Source organism: Dermacentor silvarum, chromosome 7 (genome assembly GCF_013339745.2).
Source record: "Dermacentor silvarum isolate Dsil-2018 chromosome 7, BIME_Dsil_1.4, whole genome shotgun sequence".
NCBI classification, from domain to species: domain Eukaryota; kingdom Metazoa; phylum Arthropoda; class Arachnida; order Ixodida; family Ixodidae; genus Dermacentor; species Dermacentor silvarum.
Genome location: NC_051160.1, coordinates 33,569,295 through 33,594,684, shown reverse-complemented (window position 1 = coordinate 33,594,684; position 25,390 = coordinate 33,569,295). Strand labels below are relative to the sequence as shown.

General features: G+C 45.8%; 2 protein-coding genes across 4 annotated transcripts in view; both read right to left on the bottom strand.

The window, feature by feature from the left end:
• LOC119457894 (uncharacterized) overlaps positions 1 to 25,390 on the bottom strand; it is a 103,081-nt gene that overhangs the window by 77,337 nt on the left and 354 nt on the right. The gene's annotated exons all lie outside the window — the stretch shown is intronic.
• LOC119457893 (uncharacterized) lies at positions 1,659 to 25,345 on the bottom strand. Of its 3 annotated transcripts, none has more exons than XM_037719657.2 (8): positions 24,576 to 25,345; positions 21,275 to 21,512; positions 17,197 to 17,282; positions 12,823 to 12,965; positions 12,014 to 12,192; positions 6,943 to 7,011; positions 6,640 to 6,845; positions 1,659 to 4,674 (listed from the first exon to the last, which is right to left on the bottom strand). In XM_037719657.2, exons 1-6 carry the CDS (start codon positions 25,014 to 25,016, stop codon positions 6,947 to 6,949), a joined length of 1,152 nt encoding a protein of 383 aa, XP_037575585.1. In that variant the 5' UTR covers positions 25,017 to 25,345; the 3' UTR covers positions 1,659 to 4,674; positions 6,640 to 6,845; positions 6,943 to 6,946. The 3 variants fall into 3 exon arrangements, with proteins under 3 accessions (XP_037575585.1, XP_049526468.1, XP_049526469.1); XM_049670511.1 differs by having other exon boundaries at positions 6,647 to 6,845; XM_049670512.1 differs by lacking the exons at positions 1,659 to 4,674; positions 6,640 to 6,845; positions 6,943 to 7,011 and adding an exon at positions 7,029 to 7,804 and having other exon boundaries at positions 24,576 to 25,344.

Below are 25,390 nucleotides of genomic sequence, written 5' to 3'. Positions count from 1 at the left end.
CCTTGCGGGCCCGTTCGGCCGATGTACCCAGCGCCGCAGGACATGGGCACGGAAAGATCTGCTCAGTCTGGCAAATGCCGTGCAGCTGTTGAGAAGTTTCTTTGCCCAGTGGGGTGGCGGGAGCCCTGCTGGAAACAGCCCCCCTGGCTACGGCCCTGCTTGTGGCACATCCTTCTGTGTTTGGCATTTTTTTCTTGCCTGTGCGCGCATGTGCACAGGCAAGAAGCGTGCCTCCTTAAACGAATTAGTCGCGAGTGCATCGCCGTCCATGTCTTCGTCTCAATGTGAAAGTAGCTTTTGCGCTGTGGTTTCTAGATTGAATAGGATGGTATTCAGTGAAATGCAGCTAGAACATTTAGCGCCGAGTTAATATCACTCAGGCAGGATGAATAAAACGTACTTTATACAATTACAAGTGGCTAATATGCTGCAGTGCTAAACATTATTGCCTACATAATATTCCCTGCATTGCTACATCATAACCATAATCATTATTTCAATTTCGTAATCTCGTAATCAAAGCGCATTGATGCAATGACTTCGGCTCGTGTTACATCTATCGAAAAAGTTTATCCACTGAACAAAACCGAAGGTGATTTTAACACATTCACTATTAAAGCGAAGATTCCCGGCCTCTGCCTAGAAGTCGACATCAACAGCAAGGGTGCGCGATCATGTGAACACCTCCAGCACATTGTCTGAATCCGTGATAAAACCAAATAATAATCGTCACCCACTCATGCGTGCATGGCAGCCCAGTTCAAAGCAAATTCAAGAACTGAAAAAAATTCCCATGTGTCCTTAGGTATCGCCTAAGAGATGCGAATGCAAAAGCCTTGTAAAGCCTACTGTAATTCACCTTAATCCACCATACTCGATCTTAATCCACCCGAATCCTCCTTAATACCGTTTTTCTACCGAGCATCTAAAGACTGGAATGCCCTTCCTCATCAAGTCGCTGTGGTCACCTGTTCATCACAATTTGTTCAAGATGTAACTTTTTTATCTAACGAATTGAAAGCATTGTAACACGTTTGTTGTATCCCCACCCCTTATTTCCTCAAAGACCCCACCCCTACTACGGGGTCTTTGAGGAAATAAAATGAAATACACTGTTATCAACCTTAATCCTCTTTCATGCACATTAATCGACCCTAATCCACAATTCTCCGTATTACACCTTAATCGACCCTAATCCTCCTTCATCCACCTTAATGCACTCTAATCCAATCATTAATCAGTCATTAACTTTGCTAATCATTATCTATTATACACTGTTGGACATTGGCTTCTGGTATTGCTTAGGTCACGTGACTTTCTGTACCTCAATACACCCAGGAAGGAAAAATATAGGAGGGAGCATTACGTCACGCAGCCAGCTTTGGCAAGCGAACGCTGTATGTAGCCAGCAGCGGTGGCCCAACACGTGACCTTTTGCGTCGAAATCAGAGAATCAAGATTTGCCGGGACGTTTGGTCACCGGTAGTTTTTATTAGGGGCGCGCTCGGCCGACAGCTGCTCACATAGAGGAAGGAAACAGACCTTTTTCCTTTGGTTTTACTTTTGTTTATTTGAAGGGTTTAAAATAATTTTGATTGGGTATTTTAAAAAAAATCTACCGGCAGTACTAAAACCTACCACGCGCTCTACGTATCCTTCACGCTTTGATGTTTTTACCACCTGTTTGGCCAAGTTGGGCCACCACTCGGCTTCAATTGCGTTGTGGTATGGTCCCTCCCGTCTTTTTCCTTCCTCCATACCTCAATACACGACCTTGAAACAGAGATGTAACTAAGGCTTTCGCCTTAAAATGTGGACTAGCTAGCGCTCATCACCTGCAATACCACGGGTATATTCGCCATTAATTTTTTTTCATGCCCTGCATTCATTGTATTTAAATGACTGATACACACATCGAAGTAAGCTGTAAAGAATAACTCCTCTACAAGCCGCTATTTCTATTTTGAGTAAAACAGGCAACGGATCATAACAATCCTGAAAAGTGCGATCAAGAAGCTCTATCTTCGGGCATAAGTGTTCAGTGGAAAGTAGAATCTATTGACCTTTTTTGCGGCGATCCCGTGGATGCTGCCATGTTTGATCACATGGTGACGCGTCCATTGCTTGCCTCAGCTGCCTCCGTGTTTCCAATGGATGTATATGATGCCTGGCGTGGCTCTGGAAACCTCTGTTTCGGGAGATATCGTAGAGGCTGACTGGGTGGACGACACGAAGCTTTGGCCAGAGCTTCAGAGGACATGTAAAAGCTCTTTCGGAGCTCATTTAAGCTTTGTCCAAGTGGCAGGGGCAGTGTATATGGTGTTTGTTCTAAAAGCAAGGCTAAAAATGTATTCCAAACTATCCAAGCCTTTCGCTTCCGAATTGAATCAGGATCAGTGTGTTTTGCTTTTCATTCTTTATTTGGCAAATACTCTGACCATGCAACAACAGCAGTGTTCCAGCGAAAAAGAAAAGGAACAGAAGAAAATAAGATGAAAAAGAAAAAAGTTAGCACAAATTTCTTTCATCATGCACAGCTACCCAATTTTGCATGTTTACGAGGGTGGTGTATGTTCCAGATTGCACTCTTAAAACAACAACTGCCGGCTCCAAGACTCCATGTTGGCGTCTTGTATTTGTAATGATGTATCATATGTCAGAAAGTGATATGCAAAGAGAGAGAGAGATAAAAAAGAAAAGACATGGAGGTTAGCCACAGAATCTTCTGCTGGCTACCAGTACAAGGGAATGGGAAATGTGGCATGAAAGAAGACAGAAAATAAAGAATGACAAAGACTATCTGTGTGGGCACACACTGTGTATCACAATGTCACATGTCACACATGCAGTCACTGTCACTAATAGAGACAAAACATCACACAGTGCTCTATGTCACCCAGTCACAATTTATTGTACAACCCAGCACGTTTCATGTAAGGCAGCAGCACCTTTATAGCTGCGCCTCATTGGTTGGTGTGAACTGGTCGTAGATACTATATATAAGCGACACTACAAAAGTCTTCTCTCAGGGCTTGCACTGGCGATGAAAAATTATGCATCACACATGAAAGAATAATGTAGGTATGCATCGTGTAATTCAATGTAGCATTAAGTCACCTATCTCATGTAGCAAAATATTACATAATTATAACATGAAAGGCACTCCTGGCTGGACCTATTTATCACCAAACAAGTGAAGTGACACATTTGTGGGACCAGTGGCCATAGTGCACAGCCTGTGCTTGCGACCAAAACATAGTGCATTGGCTGCTGGAAGCACAAAAGAAAACACATATGTGACTTGACATAACCTCAAGACTACAAGTTGTACTTGTAACACGTGAGTGAAGTAGTTACTTCACAGAAAGTGTCGCAGATCCTGAACAAGTGCAGTGTGAAACACGAAGTGAGACTTCTCATAATGGCGCTATTCTCATAGCTCGCGCTGAATGGCCTGTCAAGTATGAAACAGAATACTACAGAGACTGTTAGGGCTCTGTGGTTCAGGTTTGTGCAATGCAAATTATGTCACTCCTGATGAGTGATGTTGGTTCTGAGGCACACGTTTGACATATTATCACAGGAAATGGCACAAGGACACTGTGGGGGACAGGACTAAGAATTTGGTAGCAGTAGGAAAACAACATGTATAAAGATACAAAGCAAACCGATCCTAAGTGAAATAGAGGAATGTGTAACAGAAGAGTAGTTGGCCTGGAAAAAGTAAAAAAAAAATCAAGGCAAAGCAAGAATGTCGCACAAGGGCACTTGCACCAACGCATGTATCAAAAGAAACGAATCTCAGTAACAACAATATTCGTACACAATATTAATTACATATTTCCAAATGAAGTCGTGAGTGGTCTTACAAGCCAAGGAGTCACGGCACAGCGCACAGTCAGCAGAAAGCCATATGCCTCACTCATGCAAAACCTGTACCATGTCAAGATTTTGGAAGAAAGTGCAAGTCTTAAAAAAGCAACTACAATGTGTGGGGAGATGGTGTCAAGTGTGCAAGAGCTGACAGCCCCAGTGACATTGCGTGGCATAGACAAGGAACAACAACAGTAGAGTGCCGATTGAGTACAGCCGCCTGGACAAACATGAATTCGCAGACTTTTCTTATAAAGTACGACTTTGGACACCAGCTACACATGTATAAATTTTGTATAAATTATGCACCAGGTGGCGCCGGCGAACGTGCGCAACAAGAATGTACCTGTTCGTGAAGGATAATTTGAAGACGCTGCACATGAACTGCTTGACAGCCACATGCCGCTTTATGCGTCACATCGCCTCCCAGGTCCTTGTGCCAATTGTGTGCTCGCAAGGGCACTTTGTTCCCGATTCCCTGAGATGGATCTGCGTCCTGTTCCAGTCTGAGCAATGACTAGAGCACAAGTGACACTGATATGGCTGCGAGCACGGGCACTCCTCCACATGGGCGGCGAGGGATCTTATCTCCGAAATGCTTGCAAGCAAAATGTGCAGACGTATGCGACACTCGTTCACTTCACTGCGGCAACAGGAGAGATTTCCTCTTCAAAAAAAAATGGCACTGGTTCCCACTTGTGCTGGGCAGTTGCCTCTGGCAGAAGGAATCATCAGCTGTAAGACACTGTGGCACCCCTTGAAGGTTGGCTCCCGTCAAACTCACGGGGACTAGAATCATACCTGAAATATAGTAGAAATTTTAGTGCCCTGTGCTGACAAAGAATATTTCCAGTGAACATGAATACTACTACTAACAGTTAAAAAACTGGTGCAAAGTGCAAGAACATATAAACTCTTTCAAGTATTCGTGAGGTTCCACACGAAGCAATGTCAAATGAATACCTTTGACACTCAGCAACACCGGTTACAAATTAGAACACCTGTCTTTTCCCATACTTGACAATACAGCACTAAAATAGATGAGGCTAAGGAAAGGTAGGTACACACACGAGCGTTGCCTTTCCTTGTTCTCGTCCATTTTGGCGCAGTTTTGTCAACTATGAATGTTCACCGAGTAGCTAAAGTTTCCCTGCTACAGGCTTTGCACATTACTAGGAATATGTTTCACTATTGGTAAAGCGTGAACATATTCTATTTTCAGCAGATAACTTGACACAACTGAGAATTTTTATAAAGTGACGCAAGCTCGTTTCAGGAAGATAAATAGCTGCACCAAGTTTGGTTATAGTTAATCTTGCTTGCTGTGTAAAATGTTTATAGTAATGAAACACCGAGCAGTAGCAAAAGACGAAGAAAAAGACACACAACCCAAGTGCTCACTCACAACTGATTTTCACTGCATGCATGTGCAGTAAAAAAAAAATGCACGCATGCAGAAAAATTCAGTTGTGAGTGAGCACTTGTGTTGTGTGTACCATTCTTCGCCTTTTGCTGCACTCTAAGTTTCATTACTACAATGCAATACCAACTGGCCCCCCTATCCAAAATTTTCAGGTCCCCTTCTATGTCTTCTATGTAGCAAGCAAAATGAACTTTGTAGCAGCAAAAATACTTTCAGATCTTACCGCATGCCCCAGTGACTAGCAAGTTGCACTGTGAACGCTAACAGAAAAAGAAAATGTATAGTAGAGTTAAACCTCAATATAACGAACACGAATATAATAAATTATCGGCTACTGTAATGAAGCAAATCTAAAAATTTTCTACCCGATAGCAGCTAACAATATCTGCTTATAATGAATATTGGATACGACAAATGTTGGATGTGACTTGCTACGAGGTTGGACTATGTCAGGCAATAGTTACCCAATAAAATGGTTCTGCTTAATCTGTTTAGCTATGCTTACAACAAGAGCATTTACAATGAGGTGAGATATCATCAACCATGATGGCTATGTGTTGTGGGCAATGTTGCTTCAAGAAGTAAGATCATATACAACTTTTAGAAGGTTACTTAAATGGTACGCAGTAGTGTGGTGCGTCTAATAATTCATGTGAACATACTCAAATGTGCGCAAACGTAGTTGTGTGTGGTGCGGCACCATAAAAGGTGTCATCATTTTGCCATTACACTTGCTTTTGCGAAGGCAGTGCCGCTTGTAAAAGTGAACTTTCTTTACATCATGATATTCATGGCAAAAAGCCTGAATGCCTATAACTTATTTTTAAACAAGAATTACAGTGCAGTTAATAATGTCTAACTTGACATCAATCTGATCATGTGACAGTTGCTTGGAAAATGCCTTCAATTTCTCAAGAGCAACTGTTTCATTTGAGAAGTTGCATCAGATGTAAGCAATGCCCTATGTGAATATTCCATCAGCTGTACAGAAAGATTGCAATTCCCATATCCCATACGGTGTTCTGCACTGCTACATATTCCTGTGTTTTCTTCAATGCATCCTGAAGCAGTTTTAATTTCCTTCTGCTATGCGAGATTCCTATTAGAAAAAAAAAATATCCTGTTTGCATGGTCATGTATAGTATGAATTGTTAAGCACTGCAAATCTTGAACTCCCTAAATAGCCACAAAGTTGAACTCTTTAAAACGAAATATAACAAAGTATGAAAACATTCTCGTTCAACACCCTGCTCCGTCACGTCCTAAAGCGTAGAAAACTGCCCCTCCATTGGTGTGCAATTAGCAATAACGAACAGTGAAAGGAATTCTGCATGAAAACACACCTCGCACCTCCCTCTGCCCACGGTAACTGACTTAATTGCTTGTTGTTGCTGTGGACTGATCTGGGCTGCAGCAGCTGCTGTTGAGTGAACTGAGTGGCCGTGTAGTTGAATACCACATCACTGACTGCATCTCCCTGAGCCGGGAGCTCCTGCCTGTGTTGACTAGGAAGTGGCCTCACTAAAGCAGCAGGATGACTTGATGGGATCTGTAAAACAAATTTGAACTCCTGATGAAAACACTTCACACAGACAAGTCCTGAACCTACACTTATGCTCTGTAATGTGCTATAACAAAGGGCTCACCTCTTCATAGCCCAGACTGGCCCTGGCTGAGGCGGCGGCTCGCGCAGGTGCCCAGGTTGGCAGCTTTACCTGGAAAAAATTATATAGAAGCTTAGTTACTCAGTTCACGTTTCACTCTAATGAATGTTGCACTAAGCAGCAGCAAACAAGGACAAGTGGCAGTAACGAGGGCAAAATATGCATATAAGTTACCATGATAAGAGCACAGGTCACTAGCATTAACTGCATCCACACTATGTTTTATGTTACATTCACAGCCATGGCCATGAGTGGCACTCGCCTAAGACACCCAGGGTCAAATCTTGTATACGTACACAAATATCCAAGAATGTGGACTGTGGAAACAGCCGTTGCTCTACCTCAATGGTACAGTGTCGCGCACGTAATGCAGATGACAAGGGTTCGGTTCCTACCAGCGGCAAGTTGCTTTTTAGTTAATTTTCATTTCCCTTTACCTAATCATTTCTACGTTACAACTAAAAGAACAAATGATCTTGACTGTTTCATTGGCTTCATATGGTCGCAACTAACAAAAATTGGGCCCCTTGGTTTCCCCTTTCTTGTTCAGTACTTAGATAAGTGAATGATTGAATTAAAGGGTCCCTACAACAACCTTTATCACATGCCTAGACAGAGGGTATCACTCAGGGAATGCTTTCTCACAAGAGTTGTGTCAGCACGCTATAAAATAGGTACAAGTGCTCAAACCATTACCCTCTCAAGCCGCATAGCCCCACCAACGTTTACACCGTGTGGCCATCGCCATGTCCCACCTCAATCGTGCAGTGAAACAAACGTCTGCTTCCGGTTGATTGGAATCGAGTGTTTCCGTCTCTTTCCTATGCAGTTTTCCTCGTTAAGCCTGGGCGACAAGGAGACAACCTTCAGGACGAACTTCACGCGGCAGATGGATACGTGGCAGCATAATGTGCAAGGTTCACTGGTTTGTGCTACATACCTCCGGGGGTTCACTGCATTGCTGCAAGCATATATCTAATGAAAAAACTACAAAGTAGCTGTTTACGATGCTATTTCGGCTTGATAATAGCCTGATAACATGTAAACATGCACAAACATTTACGATTCTCTCTATAAAGTAGACTTCCGTTAATTCAACCCCAACGGGACCGGCAAAATTGACTGAATAAACAAGACGCATAAAAAATGTCAAAACACGCCAGATTCATTTGGCAATATTTGCCAGAACCTAACACACTCCCGAATCAAACGTGCACCCACTTTGTATGTGCCTAAAGTAGTTGAAAGGAAAAACAAGAAGACAAGAAGGGGGACACACAGCCCTTGTCTTGTCTTCTTGTCGTGTTTTTTCGTGCTGTTTTCCCTTTCGAGTATGTATTGACTAGCCCAAGCCTCTACGGTCTTGCCTAAAATAGAAGAATAACATAGAAATTACATTAAAGCTTCTGAACAAAGTAGAAACCTAACGCGCAGCAGACTTTTTAGGAAGAAGGACTTTTAGGAAGTGAAGCCTTTAGGAAGACTTTTTAAGTGTTTGACAATGGTGGCCGGTTTCTTAAAGTCAGCTTCGCCGCACGGTTTTGTTAATGTCACCTGCGCTGCTGTACATTTGCATTGTGCGGCAAAGCATACGAATGTTTCGTATCCAACTGCACTGTGCAGGCAATTTTCGGCCCAGCTTTCTCGGTGGAAAAAAAAAAAGCGTCACAATCCTGTAGATACCGTAATCAGACATTGCGAGCTACAGTTATTGCTTGAAAATCTGCCTAGGGCTGGCCGAAAATCGGCATTTTCGACGGGAACTTGATGTGTGTTCAACACATGCACTGTCCCCTAAAGCTCTGCGGAGACACACACTGCACTAAAGGAAGTCGCTATTGGGGTCACCATAGGGGTCAGGCGCGTGCATGCTCATTCTTCAAGCTTGAATTATCCAGTGGAGCCCAATTTTAGGATTGAAATAACGAAAGTATGGGCCCATAAATCTGCATGAGCGCCGGCTGGGATTTTCGGTTGGGATCGAATTAACCGAAAAATTGAATAAATGGGAAGTCTACTGCATCACGCTCGTTAGATTTCGTCATAGCTAATTCGTCAATTAAAAAAAAAAAACGTATTAAGAAAGCAAAAATAAGAAAAAGCAACAAGCATTAGGAATCGCAACCAAACTTTTATAATAGGAGGCAGAGACGGTATTAGTGCACTAAAGTCCAACTCAAAATAGCGGCTTTCTGGCTAGCACTGCACGGGACGATTTTTTCAGCCCGGGCCCGGCCCAGGCCCGTTTTTACGTTCGGCTGCCCACCCGAGCCTGACCAAAGTTTTATGGCGAGACCCGGGCCCGGCCCGGAAATAATCTGCATTACCCGCCTGGCCCACCACCTCTTTACCTTAGGCCCGAGCCGGGCCGGCCCGGCTCAAAACTGGCCGGAGACAGAAAAAGACCACCGAGCGGCATTAAAAAAATTAAAATAAAGAGAATGAAATAAATTTATTCTTAAGGCATAAATACATGTCACATGCAATTACGAACACCATTTGAGCAGTCTGAAAGCAAATACCAGCGTGCAAAGTAGTACGAATGACCCTGCCGAGCAGCATCGCCAGCAGTTTCCAATGGCGCGACCTTCATGCAACCCAATCCACTTCTATCGCAGCGCCGCCACAGTATTTTTCCACGTCGAGCGCCTCACTGCAAAGCATGCGCCGCCCTAGCCGCTCGTCCGACTCAACCGCATTCTAGTACACTCTAGCCGAAGCGCAGCGCATGGATGGAGTAAATGGAGAAAGAAAGCTTCTCGTTCCTCCATGGTGCAGCGTAATGTGCTGCTGCTAGGCAGCCAGTTGAGAATATGCGTGCAATCATGGATGGACGCAGTGCCATATTTCAGCCGCGTAACGAATTATCTATCTTACCAGTCATCGTTTTACCAATTCGCCTTTGAAGAATCAGCAAGTCGCGAACGCACTTACACCGCGCTGAAAGCATTAATTACATTGGTTTACATAAGGAATACAATGGCACCTTTTGGGTTGAGGCGACTTCGGTCTTTCTGGACTTTTACATTCTGTTCAAACAGCGCAAAATACGATGGAAGAAGAAAAGGGAAGTACACAGGAGTAGTACTGCTAGCTTCCAGCTGCACCGGGGCAACAGGTTTTTCAGAGTCGAGATGCGTGAGGATAACTCGCTGCACGTTACATGCACACCACCAGAAAGTCCAAGCCTGGCCCGGGCCCGTGTCAAAATACCTGAGCCCTGCCCGGGCCTGGGTCAAAAAACACATGCCATGCCCGAGCCCTAGCCCGTAAAAAACCTGCCCTACCCGGCTCGACCCAGCCCGTGGGCCAGGCCGGGCCCAGGCTTTCGGGTAAGCCCGAGCCCGTGCAGTGCTCTATTTCTGGCAGTCATATTGCCACATTGTAGGGCACGTTCAATTGCCTTCGCAACTCTTTTTCTTCCGGATCTCGGCTTGTTAGGATATTTTTCTGCTACTATTCTAGGCAAATTATACATAAACTTGGCTCTCTGAGAAATGCGGAATCTGTGGTTGCCACTAAAGGTGCCTTTCTTTTCAAAACTGCGGGTGAATGCTGTATTGACCAAAGAGGTTGGTGTTGACACCGATGTGTGGCACTCGCGTCTTCGACAGCATGCAGTCGCTGCAGTTTACTCCTTGCACACACCTGCTGTGCAAGACGAGCGTACAGTGGAATCTCGTTGCTAAATAAAATGTGTCATCCGAAAATCATATCATCCAACGTATTATCTAACTAAATCATATTATCGGGAAAAGAAAAGAAAAAAAAATGTATCGCGCAGAATCGTATCGAGGTTCCGCTGGTACAGTGCTGGTACCATTCATGCTCCTGCCACCAAAGAAGACATCACTGCACCCATTTTCATTGAGAACCCCTCCACACCCCATAGGCTGCCATCATCACAGCTGTAGCAGAGAGAGAGAGAGAGAGAAACAACTTTATTTAAATAAAGATTGTGCTTGGTTACTGTGGGTGGAGCCCCTCTTCCAGGGCCCCACTGGCTATTGCGGTGCGCCGGGCCTGGTCGAGGGTCGCCAATTGGCTTCCGAAGTCCAGTTCAGAGAGTCGCGCCTCCCACGACCAATTGTTAAGTAGCGGCGAGACAGCGTCTGCCGGACGCTGCGTGCATTGGTAAGTGATGTGTTCTAGTGTCGGGGTGGAGTCGCACCATGGACATCTGTCGCTGTGTTTGTTGGGAAATATTTTCTGGAGTCTATGTAAGTGTGGGTATGTGTCTGTCTGTATTCGGCGCCAGTCCCTCGCCTGTCGCCTGTAGCAGACAATCCACATTCTCAGGCGGAAGTGGACCATTTGTTTGAAGTAATATATATATTCGCTACGCAGCATGGGAAGGAGCGGCTGAAAAGTGAGTGAAGCGGGGCCGCTGCGATCAGTAACGACGCACATTTTTAGGCCTTGTAATAAATTGCACGCTTTCACACAGAGCACTTAAATTTGTCTCTTAATGATCACAAGGAACTACCCCACTGACTTTTGCACACAATTTTCAAAATCGTTTCAGAGACTATTTAATATAGGGCCCATGACTGGTTATGTCGTCAATGTCGACTGTTAAAGTCCCACAAAGGCCATTGCTTTCTCGTACTGGCTGCACTAGAACATTTCATGCACTTTTACAACCATGAGAGGATGAACAAGTTTACTGCAGCCATTAATGATGCAAAATGCTCTTGAGAGAGGTGAATCGGGATATTCATGACTCACTCCACTGCCTGAAAGCAAATTAAAATATTCAGAGAAAGCTATATTCATGTTTGCATAGATTGCAATATAGTTATTCTTTCAAAGAAGCTTCAAAAGCGAAGTGTTCACCATACAGTGAATGACAAAAAATCTACAGCTGTCACTGTGATCACAGATGTTCCTTCCAGTTAATGGAACTCATTACTGTTAAAAACCAGCATTAGGAACGTGATGTATAATGCAGACGAAATGCATCAATGCAGATCAAATAGTAAAGTAATGTGCACTGTCAGTTAAGGTACACTTAGCCTCTCCGTAAAAGGTGCATCCATGTTGTCTCGCTTACCTTTCGACTTATCTGGAGCCTTTACGGATGGCACGGCCGACCATATAAGTTTGTTTTTCGCCGTGTTCACGTAGTCCGATTCCGTGAAGTGCGCTGAGCAGAGTCGGTAATTATTTACTATTTCCTTTGGCAACCCTATCAGCTGTGGCCTTTCAATGTACCTTAGGAAAGCTTCCATCCTGCAGGAACAGTGAGTGAAAATGACAAGTACCAATGAGATAAAGTGAAGGGACTGTGCAAGAGTGAGCTCGTTTTGCCATCTTGGCACAGTGCAATTTGTAGTACTTCTGATTGATTGATTGGTGGGTTTTAATGGCGCAAGGGCATCTTTGACCAAAGAGCGCCAAGTCTATGGATACATTCAATGATTTATAATATAAATACAAAAGTCGGACAAGAATGGTAAGGATGTTGTTGTGTAGTAAAAATCTCGTAGTGACAAATGTGTAAAAGGCCTAGCTAAACAATGGTGTTACTGCTATGCGAGGCATTTCAACTGTATAAATGGGTTATAAAGAGATATTTCGGTGATTATGAGCAATCTCCTGTTATATGCTATGTATACTTCTACCTTGAGTCTCATAAATGCACTTTTTTCAATAACGGTGAGCGAAGCGAAGGTAAAGCAATATCTGGTGTCACGTGCTTCATATTCACTGCTTGTTGACAAAACAATATTATAGCACCATCTTGCTCTTCTCAAATCAGCCTTATTATACTAATATTCACTGTTGGCTCACTACAAAACGACATATGGCTGCACACACAATTAGCACAAACGAAAGCCAGGACAAAAACTGCACCCTCACCTGTGGTCTTTAGGAATACGGAATAATCTTCCTCGGTACGTCTTCAACGTATTGGTGCACCAGCGCACAATACACCTTCTGTGATACGGTATTCGAACAGCAGCAGGGCTAGTGGAGCGATCCACAAATGTGCCGTCACATTGCTGTAAATATAGAGGATGGTAAACTTTGAGGGAGAGCAGAATCTCGCGGACAAAACGAATAGAAACGTTGCCCAAGCAGTTGTAGAAAATTTCACTCAAAGCTTCATTCACGCCTGCACGAACGTTCATTCAATCCAATGCTTGTACCTATGAACCTCGTGTGACTCCTGCAGCAGTCATACCAGAAGTGGTCTTCTCGTCATTTCTCACAGTTTGCCTTCTTCTGTCCTAGCCTAATTACTTGGTCATAAAAGCAGGGTCCAATCTTTCACAGTATGAATAGTGTCACCTGGTGCCAAGCCTTTCTGACTTCTCTGTTCAATTGGGTAAGGTGCCACACTAAAGAACACACAAAAACAAGGGGACTACCGCAACATATCTTTCGACAAGACGACAATGAAATAATTTAGCAACTTGTAAGCATTCCCCACAAGTTACACATAAGGGCAAAACATTTGCGGCAATCAAACGAAATACAGTAAAAGCTCGTTAATTTGAATTTCGCGGGGACGCCCAATGAGTTCGAATTAAACCGATATTCGAACTAACGAAATTCATTGAAAAAACAGCAGGAATTGAGACCGGGTTGTTGGAAAATCACTCAAAATATTTACTTGCGAAAATAATCCGTGATCACTGTCTGTTTCTCTTCTTTGAATGCGATCGCCATAGCTTTGTTTTCTAACGCGCGAACGTGGCAGAAAGCATCCTCTGCGTCTTCCTCGAAGCTGAAGAATAGACGCGCGACACGCATAACCTCCATTAGTTCCAAAGCTGAGGGCCGCGTGGGTGCATCATCCTCTTTGTCATCCGCACCTACATCGACGACGGGCTCTTCTCCACCAGTCACCTGCGCGATGATATCATCGTCGGTGATTGTGCCGCAGACCGCTGCAGAGCGATCTGCATCGACGTAGTCGTCGAAGGTCACGTCCTCCAGCGCATCCCGCAATCCGGCAGGAATGACCACGGCCTCGCGCTCGTCGGGCTCGCAAGCTGTGCCCTCATTGGTCACACAAAAGCCACTGTGGCGGAAGCAATTGGCAACAGTTGTTGCTGTGACCCGATCCCAGGCCCGCACCAACATATGCAAGGCCGTGAGCAGTGTCACATCGTAGCGACACGGCACCGAACGACTTCGTAGCTCTGACGTACACGAGGCCTAGCGACTGAATGTGCCGCACACAAAGGACACGGAGACTATGCAGACACGTCCGGCACAAACCACCACACGATGCGAAGAGCGAGCGCAATGACGACAGTGGATGGATGGATGAGGCTGAACCCTTTAAACCGGGTGGTGGCATACGCCACCTAGCCATGACTATTAACATATTTTGTACTTTGTGGTGGGTGAAATTTCACCCCTGCCTTGATTTTATCCACCAATCAGATAACCTCTGTTTGGTTATTTCTACCTGCTTAAAGTCTATTTTGCCTTCACTGTCCCTAAACCCCAATGCTTTGAAAAAATCAGCCCCGTTGCCTTGCACTGTAGGGTTAAGCCCTTTACAGAAAAGTATGAGGTGTTCAGCCGTTTCCTCTTCTTCTCCACATGCACAGCACAACGTGTCTATACCTTGGTACTTGACTCGGTACATCTTAGTCCGCAATACTCCCGTCCTGGCTTCAAACAACAAAGAGCTTCCCCTAGAATTATCGTAGATATTTCTTTGGCAATTTCTTGCTTGAAAGTTCGGTATGTTCCCAGTGCTGATTTCGTCTGCATCCCTGTTTTCCACAGACCCCTCTCTGTTTACTTAACCTTTTTCTTAACCGCTGTTTCCTGGTTTGCACCCCTCCTGCAGTCCAAATATTTGATTGACAGTTTTCTGGTCAGCTTCCTCCATTTTGTATCAACATTCCTCATGTACAAATAACTGAAAACTCTCCTTGCCCACCGCTTTTCTGCCATTTCTCTCAATCGCTCCTCAAATTCTATCTTGCTGCTGGCTTCCCTGCCCTCGAATGACGTCCATCCCATGTCACCCTGTACCCTCTGATTTGGTGTATTTCCGTGTGCTCCCAGAGCCAGTCTACCTACCCCTCGCTGCTTAACTTCCAACCTTGCTCGAACCTCTGATCTCATGCACAGGACCGCATTGCCGAAAGTCAAACTAGGGACCATCACCCCTTTCCAAATCCCTCTCACCACTTCGTACCTATTGTAATTCCACAGCGCCCTATTTTTCATCACAGCTGCATTTCTGCTACCTTTAGCCGTCACATATTTTTCATGTTCCGTTAGGTACTCAGCCCCATTGTTTATCCACACTCCAAGATATTTGTACTTATCCACCACCTCCAGCGTAACCTCCTGTATCCTATGCTCGCTGCCCTGATTATCATTAGAAGTCATGACTGCTGATTTTTCTTTACTAAACTTCAAACCTAAGCTATCTCCCTCTTTACCACAGATGTCCATTAATCTCTGCAAGTCTTCCTTGCTGTCAGCCATAAGTACAATGTCATCAGCATACATCAGTCCTGGTAATGACTGTTTAATCCATTCTCCTTGCTTGAAATAGGAAAGGTTGAAGCCAAGTCTGCTCCTCTCTAATTTTTTCTCTAATCCTTGTAAATACAGCATGAACAACAGAGGTGTTGGGCCTATAGAGATACAGCCCCTGCTGTATCTCTATAGGCCCAGATACCTTGTTTTCCCATTTTATAAGCACCCTGTTACTTTTATAGATATCTTTTAAAAGATTTCTTACTCCATCTTCCACCTCTAGAGTGCCCAGTATGTCCCACAAATCCTTTTGGATTACACTGTCATAGGCTGTCAGTGACGCCGCTGCGCTCGCGCCATCTATCGTTGAGCCTTGAAAGCTTGCGGCGGCAGTATAAAATACCACCACGCAGCGGCGCGCAGTTCGAATTATCGATAGAGGAGCCGATGCGCGCGTGAACTAACGAGTTGGTTAACCCATAGATGCCTATATATTGTGGCCGGACCATGACCATCAGTTCGAATTAACCCGAAAGTTCGAATTAATGAGGTGCGAATTAACGAGCTTTCACTGTACACAGCGAGTGAAGCCAGCAATGCTGCCTACGCTTGCCTCTCGGCAACGGAAGAAAAATGCTTACAAGAAAAATGGCCCCCGTGGAGACAGTCGAGGGGGCCAAGGGCATTGTGAGGAAGTTGTCTTCGCGCCTCAATCAGGGATGGCACAAGTTACTACCTCTGCCATGGAAGCGCTGCAGTAACCGAGTACAGCTGAGGGAACGTGCGCCTAGTGTAAAAAGCTTTTCTTTTAAACCTTGCGACTAAGGTCAGACCTGACCAGATCATATGGCACTGGTGGCATCCTTAGAATTGAGTGTGGTCGATGATGAGTTCAGTCAGATTAGTTACTGCTTCCGTAGTGCGTCGCCTGACCCTTTCTAATCACGCCTTTCTGTACAAACAGTCTGCAATATAATATTCTAGCATAATTGGCACATGCTACCTGGACTGTGATGTTGCTTTTGCGCAGATGTATTGCTGGTCAGTGCGACAGACAGCAAATGTTGATGTCAGAGTAGCACAATGGTCGTCGTTCCATGGTTCCACTGCGACCTCACGCGGTCGATGGGCATACTAGAGACACTGCGCAACAAATTTGTAAACAGCGTCATCGGATTTTCACCATGGTTCTCATTTCGCAAGCGCGGACAGTGGAAAATGAAAAATAACCCTCGTACACTATATTGCACATTGCTTTCAATGTTGTTTTTCAAAAATAACTTGGACGTGATCACTCAAGATATTCATATTGGATATGAAGCCTGGTGCATGTGGAGCTGTACGGAAGCAGTTTACTCATATTATAGTCGTCCACTTTCGAGAAATTTGACACTCAATTGATTTAGACTTCTGTATTGTCACAGATTGTGGAAAGCAACCTTGAACGTGCCAAATTCCTTGAGATTGCGTGAGAATCCTGAATGCGGCAGCGACATGGCCATGCACTACACACAGTTCCATCTTCATCTCTGCGTTTAGACAATGAAATGTAGTTTTTATCAAAGCAAACATGGAGACGGTTGCTTCTTCCGCATACATGAAGCTCCAGGTCTTGGCATCTAAACATGCTATTTAAGGAAAAAAAATGCTTTCATGTTCGTGACTACGAACAGACAAAAATCGGCTTGAAAAGCAATTATGTCCCACAGCAATATTTGGGACTCAAGAGGTTAATAGTAAAAATGTGCGATGACCATTAAGCTGCCTGGCAGCACTTACCGCATCTACTTGATGGCTGTACAGCGTGGCAACTCCGGGGCTCTGATCCATGTTGGTAAGCCCTGGCATCCCACGCACGTGCGGAGCTGTATGAAGAAAGACCGTAGTTTCTTCATATAGTCATGAGGAAACTGGTATTCCTGCTATGGGTAGGGGTAATGCTTCTTCATCTTTCTGGGGTTTTACGTGCCAAAACCAGTTCTGATAATGAGGCACATCGTAGTGGAGGGCTTCGGATTAATTTTGACCACCTGAGGTTCTTTAATGTGCACTACAACGCAAGCACACGGGCGTTTTTGCATTTCGCCTCCATCGAAATGCGGCCGGGATTCAATCCTGCGATCTCATGCTCAGCAGCGCAATGCCTTAGCTGACTGAGCCACCGCGGTGGGTAGGGGTATTGCTTTCTGTAAGCTAATGACTAAGGTCAAAAGAATAGGAAATGAAAACAATCTTAACAATAAAGGGCCCCATTTTTTTGAAACAGTCATGAGCCAGAAGTCAGCATTAAATTGCTTTAGCCTATAGTGGGCTTAGAGGGATAGTGAGCTCAAAATGTGCATCTGTAAAATCCTAAAAGACCCATAACATTTAGCCATACACATGCTATTTAAAAAAATGTAATGTTACCTTCTACACCTGGATTATGTAAATAGCATGAACATGACAGCAGTTGCAGCCGCCCGCTTCGAGCTGAATTTGGGGTTTCTGTTGTACAATTAACTTCATTCGTAGCAAATGAGTGTGTAAAATGGCTTTGGCTTAGTGTCAGACCACTTCAACAACAAAGCATTATAGATAACCTTGCAGTTTTCTAGATAGCTTCTCATTTGGAACGCTTCGAGGCCTAAAAAGAGAAACTTCTGGGACGACAGCGTCACCTAGGCGAGGTCGAGAGCTAGGCGCAGTTGCTGGCTTGCGCGTATGCAGGCATGGAAAGTATATAGGAAGCTATGGTTAGCGACATGACAATTACACTGCTTCCAGCCTACATTGTGCTGAATCTCGCACACACACGCAATGCATGCGAAATTTTAAAGGGCCCCTAAACCACCTCAGATATTTTTTTAACATTTCAAGTAAACACGCGCATCGAGTTCAGAATGCCGTCACGATCAACCATGCCAAACGCTGCAGCGCTACGAGCCGCGGGCGTGCCACAAAACCAAAAAAACAATGCTTTCCTCCTCCCCTCGCCTTTCCGGTAACCCCAGCGGTCGTCATGATGTCAGCAGGGGGAATCTGGTGATGTCAACGGCGGAAACTGTATCCATTGGTCGAACAAGAACCTACGACTTCCGGTTTGTCTGCTAGCAGGTACGCGCGCTCCCTGCTCGTCCTCGCCGTGTTGCTTGCTTGTGTGCGCTTGCGCATCGGTAATTACAGCCCGCAACGCAAGTGCCAAATCGCTCATGTTCCAACACAGTCATGTTTAGCGGTCTGATTAGATGCGCGAACAGAGTGCGACAGTGTTGGCACGCTTCGCATAACACGCGCCGGCACCGCAGCAACAGCGGGTAGCCGAGAAGCGCCGAGTTCACGTCCACGTTACCGGCACGCTAACTCGCCACACGCCGTTTGCCATTCGCGGGCCGCCGTTCGACAGCGGTTTGGCTCGCGAGCGGCGAGATTTCCTTGCGTACGTAGAGAGGATGAGACCGGGACTCATTTGTGCGGCAGCCTCAGCGCCGCTGATCGCTCGACGGCGCCGATATCGTCGCTAGGCCTTTTCCGGTTCCCTTCAAAGCTAAAGCGGACGGCGCTTCGAAATGAATTACCGACGCTCACAAGCCGCAGTATTTTATTATCGTTGTTATCGCTCTTCGCAATAATTGTACACACAGAAGAAAAATGCGCTGATATTAGCGGCGCCGTCGGCTGCGATGCGAGCACAGCCGAGCCGGTCGTCTCCCGTCGGTAGCCGTGCAATCAGCTGCAGCCGATGTTTTCGTTGCCGGTGGCAGAGGCACGCAGCTTCGCGGTCGTGCCTGTTGATCGTGCAGCGGGCGGGGCGCCGGCCGAACTGTCGTCTACTTTGGACACCTCTCGCGCGGCAGACTGGAGGCCATATTGTTGTCCGTATATGTGGCGCTAGCATGGCTAGCGTGTACGTGCCTTAACCGGAAGTAGGCAGTGTTTTGAGAAGCGCGTTGGCAATGACGTATGTCACATGTCATTTCGAGCAGCACTCGGCGAGGAGGGGAGACCAGCCGACGAGGAGAGTAGCGAAGGAAAGAGCGAAACGAGCGAGGGCCGTTTTTCGATCATCAAACGCGTGTAACTCCGCTATTACGGCACCATTTCGAAAAATTCTGGCGGCTACGTGTTCGTTGTAGACTCGTGCACAACTGCAACACCACAACTAAATTTCGACCTCTGGGTGGTTTAGGGGCCCTTTAAAGTAACTTAATAGCATTTCTAGGACGTAAACAACGCTAAGCTAAAATCCATTTCCCATAAAGTTCGTTTGCAGAAACGGTAACGCTGTATTTCCCTTAACCCCAGTGTTACACTGTTAAACTAAATCTGTATATTAGCGGGAAATGTAATGCCTAGAAAGGACAGCTGTTGACATGTAGGAATAAAATACCAACAATCAAGGAAAGGCACAGTATTTACTCGATTCTAATGTGCCCTCAATAGTATTGTGCACCCGATTTTTCAAGGCCAGAAATGAAAAATGCAATAAATTTGGTCGATATCTCACAACATTTTTATGGTACGAGTGACATAGCAATTGGTTTTCTTTCTGAAAAAGAAAACTTACTTCATCCTAGTGACAAGGGACCAGGCATCACTTGTCGCTGTTCAAAGCTTCAGCATCAACTGCTTCTACCACTGCAGTAAATCTGGATTCGATTCTTAAAGCAATTGCAAAGGTTCGGTGCCCACAGTAGAACAGAAATCACGGCCCCAGAGATCAGTTTTCATTACTCTGAACTCACTGGAAGTGCAATTCGGACACCAATTATAGGTGGTGCCTAATGATGACAAACTTCTGGTGCCCACAAGGAATGCTAGCACCTGGAGTGTGGTAAGAGAGACTGCCTTTGAGATGGGGAGGTGGGAATCCTGATTGAATAAATGGTGGCATTTGGACACCACATATTGTGGTTTTGTACAAGTTTCTAATGCATGTGATATTTCAATGAATCTGTCAAAAAAAACTTCAGCCACAGTTTCGCTCGACAGGCGAAGTACTGATAGCGATAGCAATTTATTAGATGATTACACTAAGAAAGGTTCATGGCTTTACTGGCCCCATTAATTGCAGTAGACATTCGCTTATCAACTAAACAAGCATGGTGTTACACATGTACAGACAAACATATAAAAATTGCACCCAATGACTGCGAGCGCTCACTGACACAACGCTCCCCATTTCTTAATAAAGCGATTCCCATACGCAGCTGCCATTGGTCGCTGCGGCCACCACGAGTCTACTGGCTAAGTGCACTGTGGCTTGCTGAGGACAACTGCGTTTGGCTTACGTTTTAGCGCACCGTAAGCGCCAAAATCGGAAGTTGTGGCATCTACATTCACATTGAAAGTGAAATTTGAACTGCGCACTACGGTGACATTTCGAAGGTCACACCCCACTCTGCCGTAGCCTTCGCAGAGCAAGGCATTGAAAAAGGAAGGGGAGCACAGCAGAGGCCATGTTTGAGTGCCAATAACTCCGCTTCTGTTTAACGCATTGAAGTACTTTTTGTGCCAAAGTATTTCTCAGATAGCATATTTTCACTTCAAATGTATTTCTCCACTTCGATAAAAAGTGGTTCAGGGCCCCTTTAAAGGCTTTTCCTAACTCATCTTAACTAAGGCAAATATAAAAATACTCTGAGCGCCAAGTGATGACAAACAATATGTCCTTGGTTTCACCTAGCGGCGGTTTACCCCCTTTTGTAATCATTGGCTCAGGTTGCGTGAAACAACCAGTATATTGCAGTAAAGGGCAATGATGGATGTAACAATGTAATGGATATAATGAAGTAATTTCAGCTCGTGCTTCAGTTTTGTAGTACCGAGGTTCGAGTGTATTCACCTTAGGGCTCTTGAGACAAACTTGAGCACTTACCAGGAAACTCTTGCACGTAAGTTGCACTGTCCTTGCGTTCAACAAGATCTGTGGTTTCTGTCCACCTGTGCACCTTGACAGCAACAAGTGACGCCTGGGTTGATTTGCACACGTGAATGCTTCTCGGTGTCTCAACTGCAACATCCACACTGCTGTTGAACAGCCATGAGGCCTCAGTCTGCACAGGTTTCGCTGATTTTCCATGAGTGCAGGAAGAGGCAGGTTCCTTTTTTCTGTCCTGAATGAGTAAGAAGGAAGTGTGGGTAATGAGAAACTAAACATAAGGTAAACACAGCTTATTAACGTGACCAATCTGAACTGCCATTGATGTCTCAAGGGCAGCTCACTTCAACAAATGTTAGCATTCTCGGTTGGCGATCAAGCTAACAAATTACAAAGATGCCTGCCTCAAACAAAAAAAGTATATTAAAGGGACACTAAAGAAAAATAAATCAACTTAAACTGATAAAGTATGCTTTGGAAACTCTGCTGTCATTAATTACACTGCAATAGGTCAATTATTAGAAGAGAAAATGAAGCTCAAAGTAAAATTTTTTCTTTAATTTCGCGTGGGAACCCCAACGTCAGCACTTCAGTGTGACATCACGACTTCTAAAGTAATTTTTCGTATTTGGGCCATGTTGGCTCAGTAAAAGTTCGCGAAATTTGCCACATTCAGTCTTGGGGGTTCTTTAGAACACAATGTAATCAATCTTTACCGCTAAAGAATTAACTGGGACCCAGAAGACGCTGTCAAAGTCCATGACGTCACGGTGATCTAGGGCGGGAACTTCAAGGTGGCGTTGCCACTCGCCTCTGTGTTTTTCGTTTCTTTCTGGCTTACTAAGCGGCTCCTCTCAGTAAGAGTGGTGTTTTTGGTATTGTGGAAGGGTAATCTACTGATACAGAAGAAATCATTTTTCCCTTTAGTGTCCCTTAAGAGGGATACTGAGGCAGGTTTGTTAATAGCAAACTGTTTTATAAATCTAAAAGACGAGGGCACATGAACCATGTTGTCGAGATCATTGGTTCCAACAAGGCATCTCGTGTGGGCAGCAGCTATGACCGCAGCTTGCATAGACACAAAACTCCGGTCACTGGCTCCATTTTACAGCAAATAGTCATTGCCAAGCTGTTCTGTCTAGCTTCACCAGACATGCCTTGCCCTCACTGCCCACTCTCTCAGCCACTGACCTGCTTTTGCATTCCCTTGGCCAACATCACACACACTGTCACCCTCCATGCCACTAGTGGCCTTGCCTACTTAGTTGCTCTCTGCTCCACTGTATGGTGCTGGCATCAGCGTGGCTGGCAGAGCCAGTCATCTTCTGCTATGATATCGGCTACTATACTAATGACTCGTTCCTCTCCGCAAGAGTCATTACATTAAAGCGGCCCCCTGGAACAACTTTTCTGGAAACTGATTAACATGTTGAAATGAGTGCAATATGCCTTTCAAAGAATATATTCCCAAATATACTTTTTAAAGGGACCTAGCGCAAATGGATATATAATGAGTGCAATGAAAAGGAAGAGTCATTTACTCGGAAGTAGCAATAAATTACAAAGGAAACCCCCGCATGAGTTTCCACGGAAAGAAATCTTCACAATTGAAAAAAAGTTCGCTTTGGTCTGGGAATCAAAGCCGGCACCAATGCCTTTCCTAAGCGGTCACTCTACCATCTGAGCAAATTAGGTGGCTAGCATATCGTACAGCAAGGCCAAATTAACATGAACTACAGGGGCACTAAGTATGGCAGTCAGTTCTGCGGAAATCAACAAGGTGGAAGGTCACGAAAGGGAAAAATGTAATCCATTCAAGGGAGCACAGAGTTGAAAATAAAGCCTGTACACGTTCCTCAAGAAGGTTCTTAGCAGTGAAAAAAATTCATCCTGGTCTACTGAATGCAACCAGAACCAAAGCTTTTCCAAGGCAGATGCCCTATTGTCTGAGCTAACCAGGAGGATAGCAGATCACAGAAAAAGGCCAAATTAATCATGCCATGTTTATGTTCATTGGTTCCTCTCAGCCTGCCTACCACTACTTTTAAACCGATAGCTTTCTTTGGCTTTTCTCCCCCCCTTTGCATGTTTCTGGCCATTTTGGCCAGCTTGGGATGCTAGATGTCACTAGTTCCCGCTAGCAATAAATTTTAAAATTCGCCGACGATTACGATACCCCCTAATGTGAAACTTGAGCGCAGCTCTTTAGGTGCTTCCGCTGCGGCGGCACTCACTCCTGGGTCCTCTTGGCGGAGGCAATGGTCAGCTTCTAAGGCGACGTGAACGGCAAGGCCCTCTCGGCGGCGGCGCTTAGCTTCTGCTTCGGCGGCGCGAACGGCAGGGTCCTTTCGGCGGCGGCGCTTAGCTTCTGCTTCGGCGGCGCGAACGGCAGGGTCCTTTCGGCGGCGGCGCTTAGATTTTGCTTCGGCGGCGCGAACGGCAGGGTCCACTCGGCGGCGGCGACGGTAAGCTTCGGCTTCGGCAGCGCGCACCTCCGGATTCTGGCGTCGGCGACGCTGAGCCTCTGCTCGGGCAGCTCGTTTAGCAGCAGCGACAGACGAAGCCCTTCCACCGGTTGTGTCGCTCATTGTTCAGAGGGAAATCGTGAACACGGGAACGCGTTCTCTAGTAGCAGCGGCGCAGGTGAAGTCACAGAACACCACATATTACTCACACCCTCAGACATGCACTCAAGATCTCGCATAGAATAAAGAACCAACTTCACTGTTTTGTGCTTGGCACAAGAGCCATGTGCACAGAACACATGGCTGTAGTATGGTGGCTAGAACTTCTAGCCACCGTAGCTGTAGACTAGAGTGTACTAGAGATATTCTAGTACACTCTACTGTAGGCTTTAGTCGCGTTCATCACTTTAGCGCCACCTTTTAAAAAATAAGCTTTAATTGACGAAGCCAAGCTCTTTATAGGAGGCGTTGGAACACCCATACAAACTCTAGGGAGGAGCAGTGGTTGCGAGAGAAATGTGGGGACTTTCGGTCCTTGAGATTTGTTTTCGCCTAGGTACTACGGGCACAGAATAAAGAACCAACTTTGTTTGCTCCGTTCGTCTCTTGCCGAGTTGGCTGCAAAGGTGGTTCTTTATTCTGACAGAATTGACAGAATGCGTGGCCGGCGCGGCGACGAAACCGTGTCCGAGGCGAGTTTGTTGCGACGGTAGCATATTACATTCTGATAGTCGCAGGGGGATACGTTGGAATACACAAAAGGTATGCATCTGGGAAGGAAACATTCGCTCAAGGGAACGCAAGGTGCACCCAGCTGGACGAGCTTCGCTTACCCCCATTTTCCGGTAGGGGAAGGGTTGGCCATCACCACCGTTGTCGGCACAGATGCCTGCTCCTTGTGGGAGACCGAGTCGACGCCGTTGAAGACGCTCTAATTCCCTGGCCCGATACTCAGGGTCGTTAGCTCGTCGCTGCCGTTTCGCTTGAATATCCCGTTCCCTGAACTCCGGATCGGCAACTCTTCTCTGGCGTTTCGCCGCGGCCTCCCGTTCCCTGAGCTCGGGGTCTGCCGCTCGTCGCCGTCGGACTGCCTCGACATTCCGCTCTCTGAACTCTGGTTCTGTTTGTCGTCGCTGCCGGATTGCCTGGGCTAGGGCGGCTCTAACGGCTGGATCGGCGCGCCGACGGCGAGCCCTTTCACGGGCGAATGCTCGCCGCCGCTCGTCGAAGGCAGCTTGTTCCTCGGGGGAACGCACAACGCGTGGCCGTCCCATCCGTCTTACGAGACTGAACCATAGAGAAAGAAATTGAATTCCTTTCTCTATGCTGAACCATAGAATATAGAAGACTGAACAGAAACGAAGCCTGCGCAGGCGCAGAGCGCGCGAAACACCCTTTCCTGCCCTTTCCCTCCCCGGCGGAATCGAAACAGCTGATTGGTTGCGCGATGACTTCGGCGCCGGCGCAGCTGTCACTTTCCCGCAGCCGCTCCCGCCGCTCTGTCCAGATCAACTGGTTACTTTTTTTACGTGACCACAACGCCACCGAAACTTGTGAGCTAATACGAGCTTAAGCTGCGACTATGGTGGGTCTGCTACTGTGAATTTATATATTATCATTATTGAGCGAATAAAGAGCCATACACTCA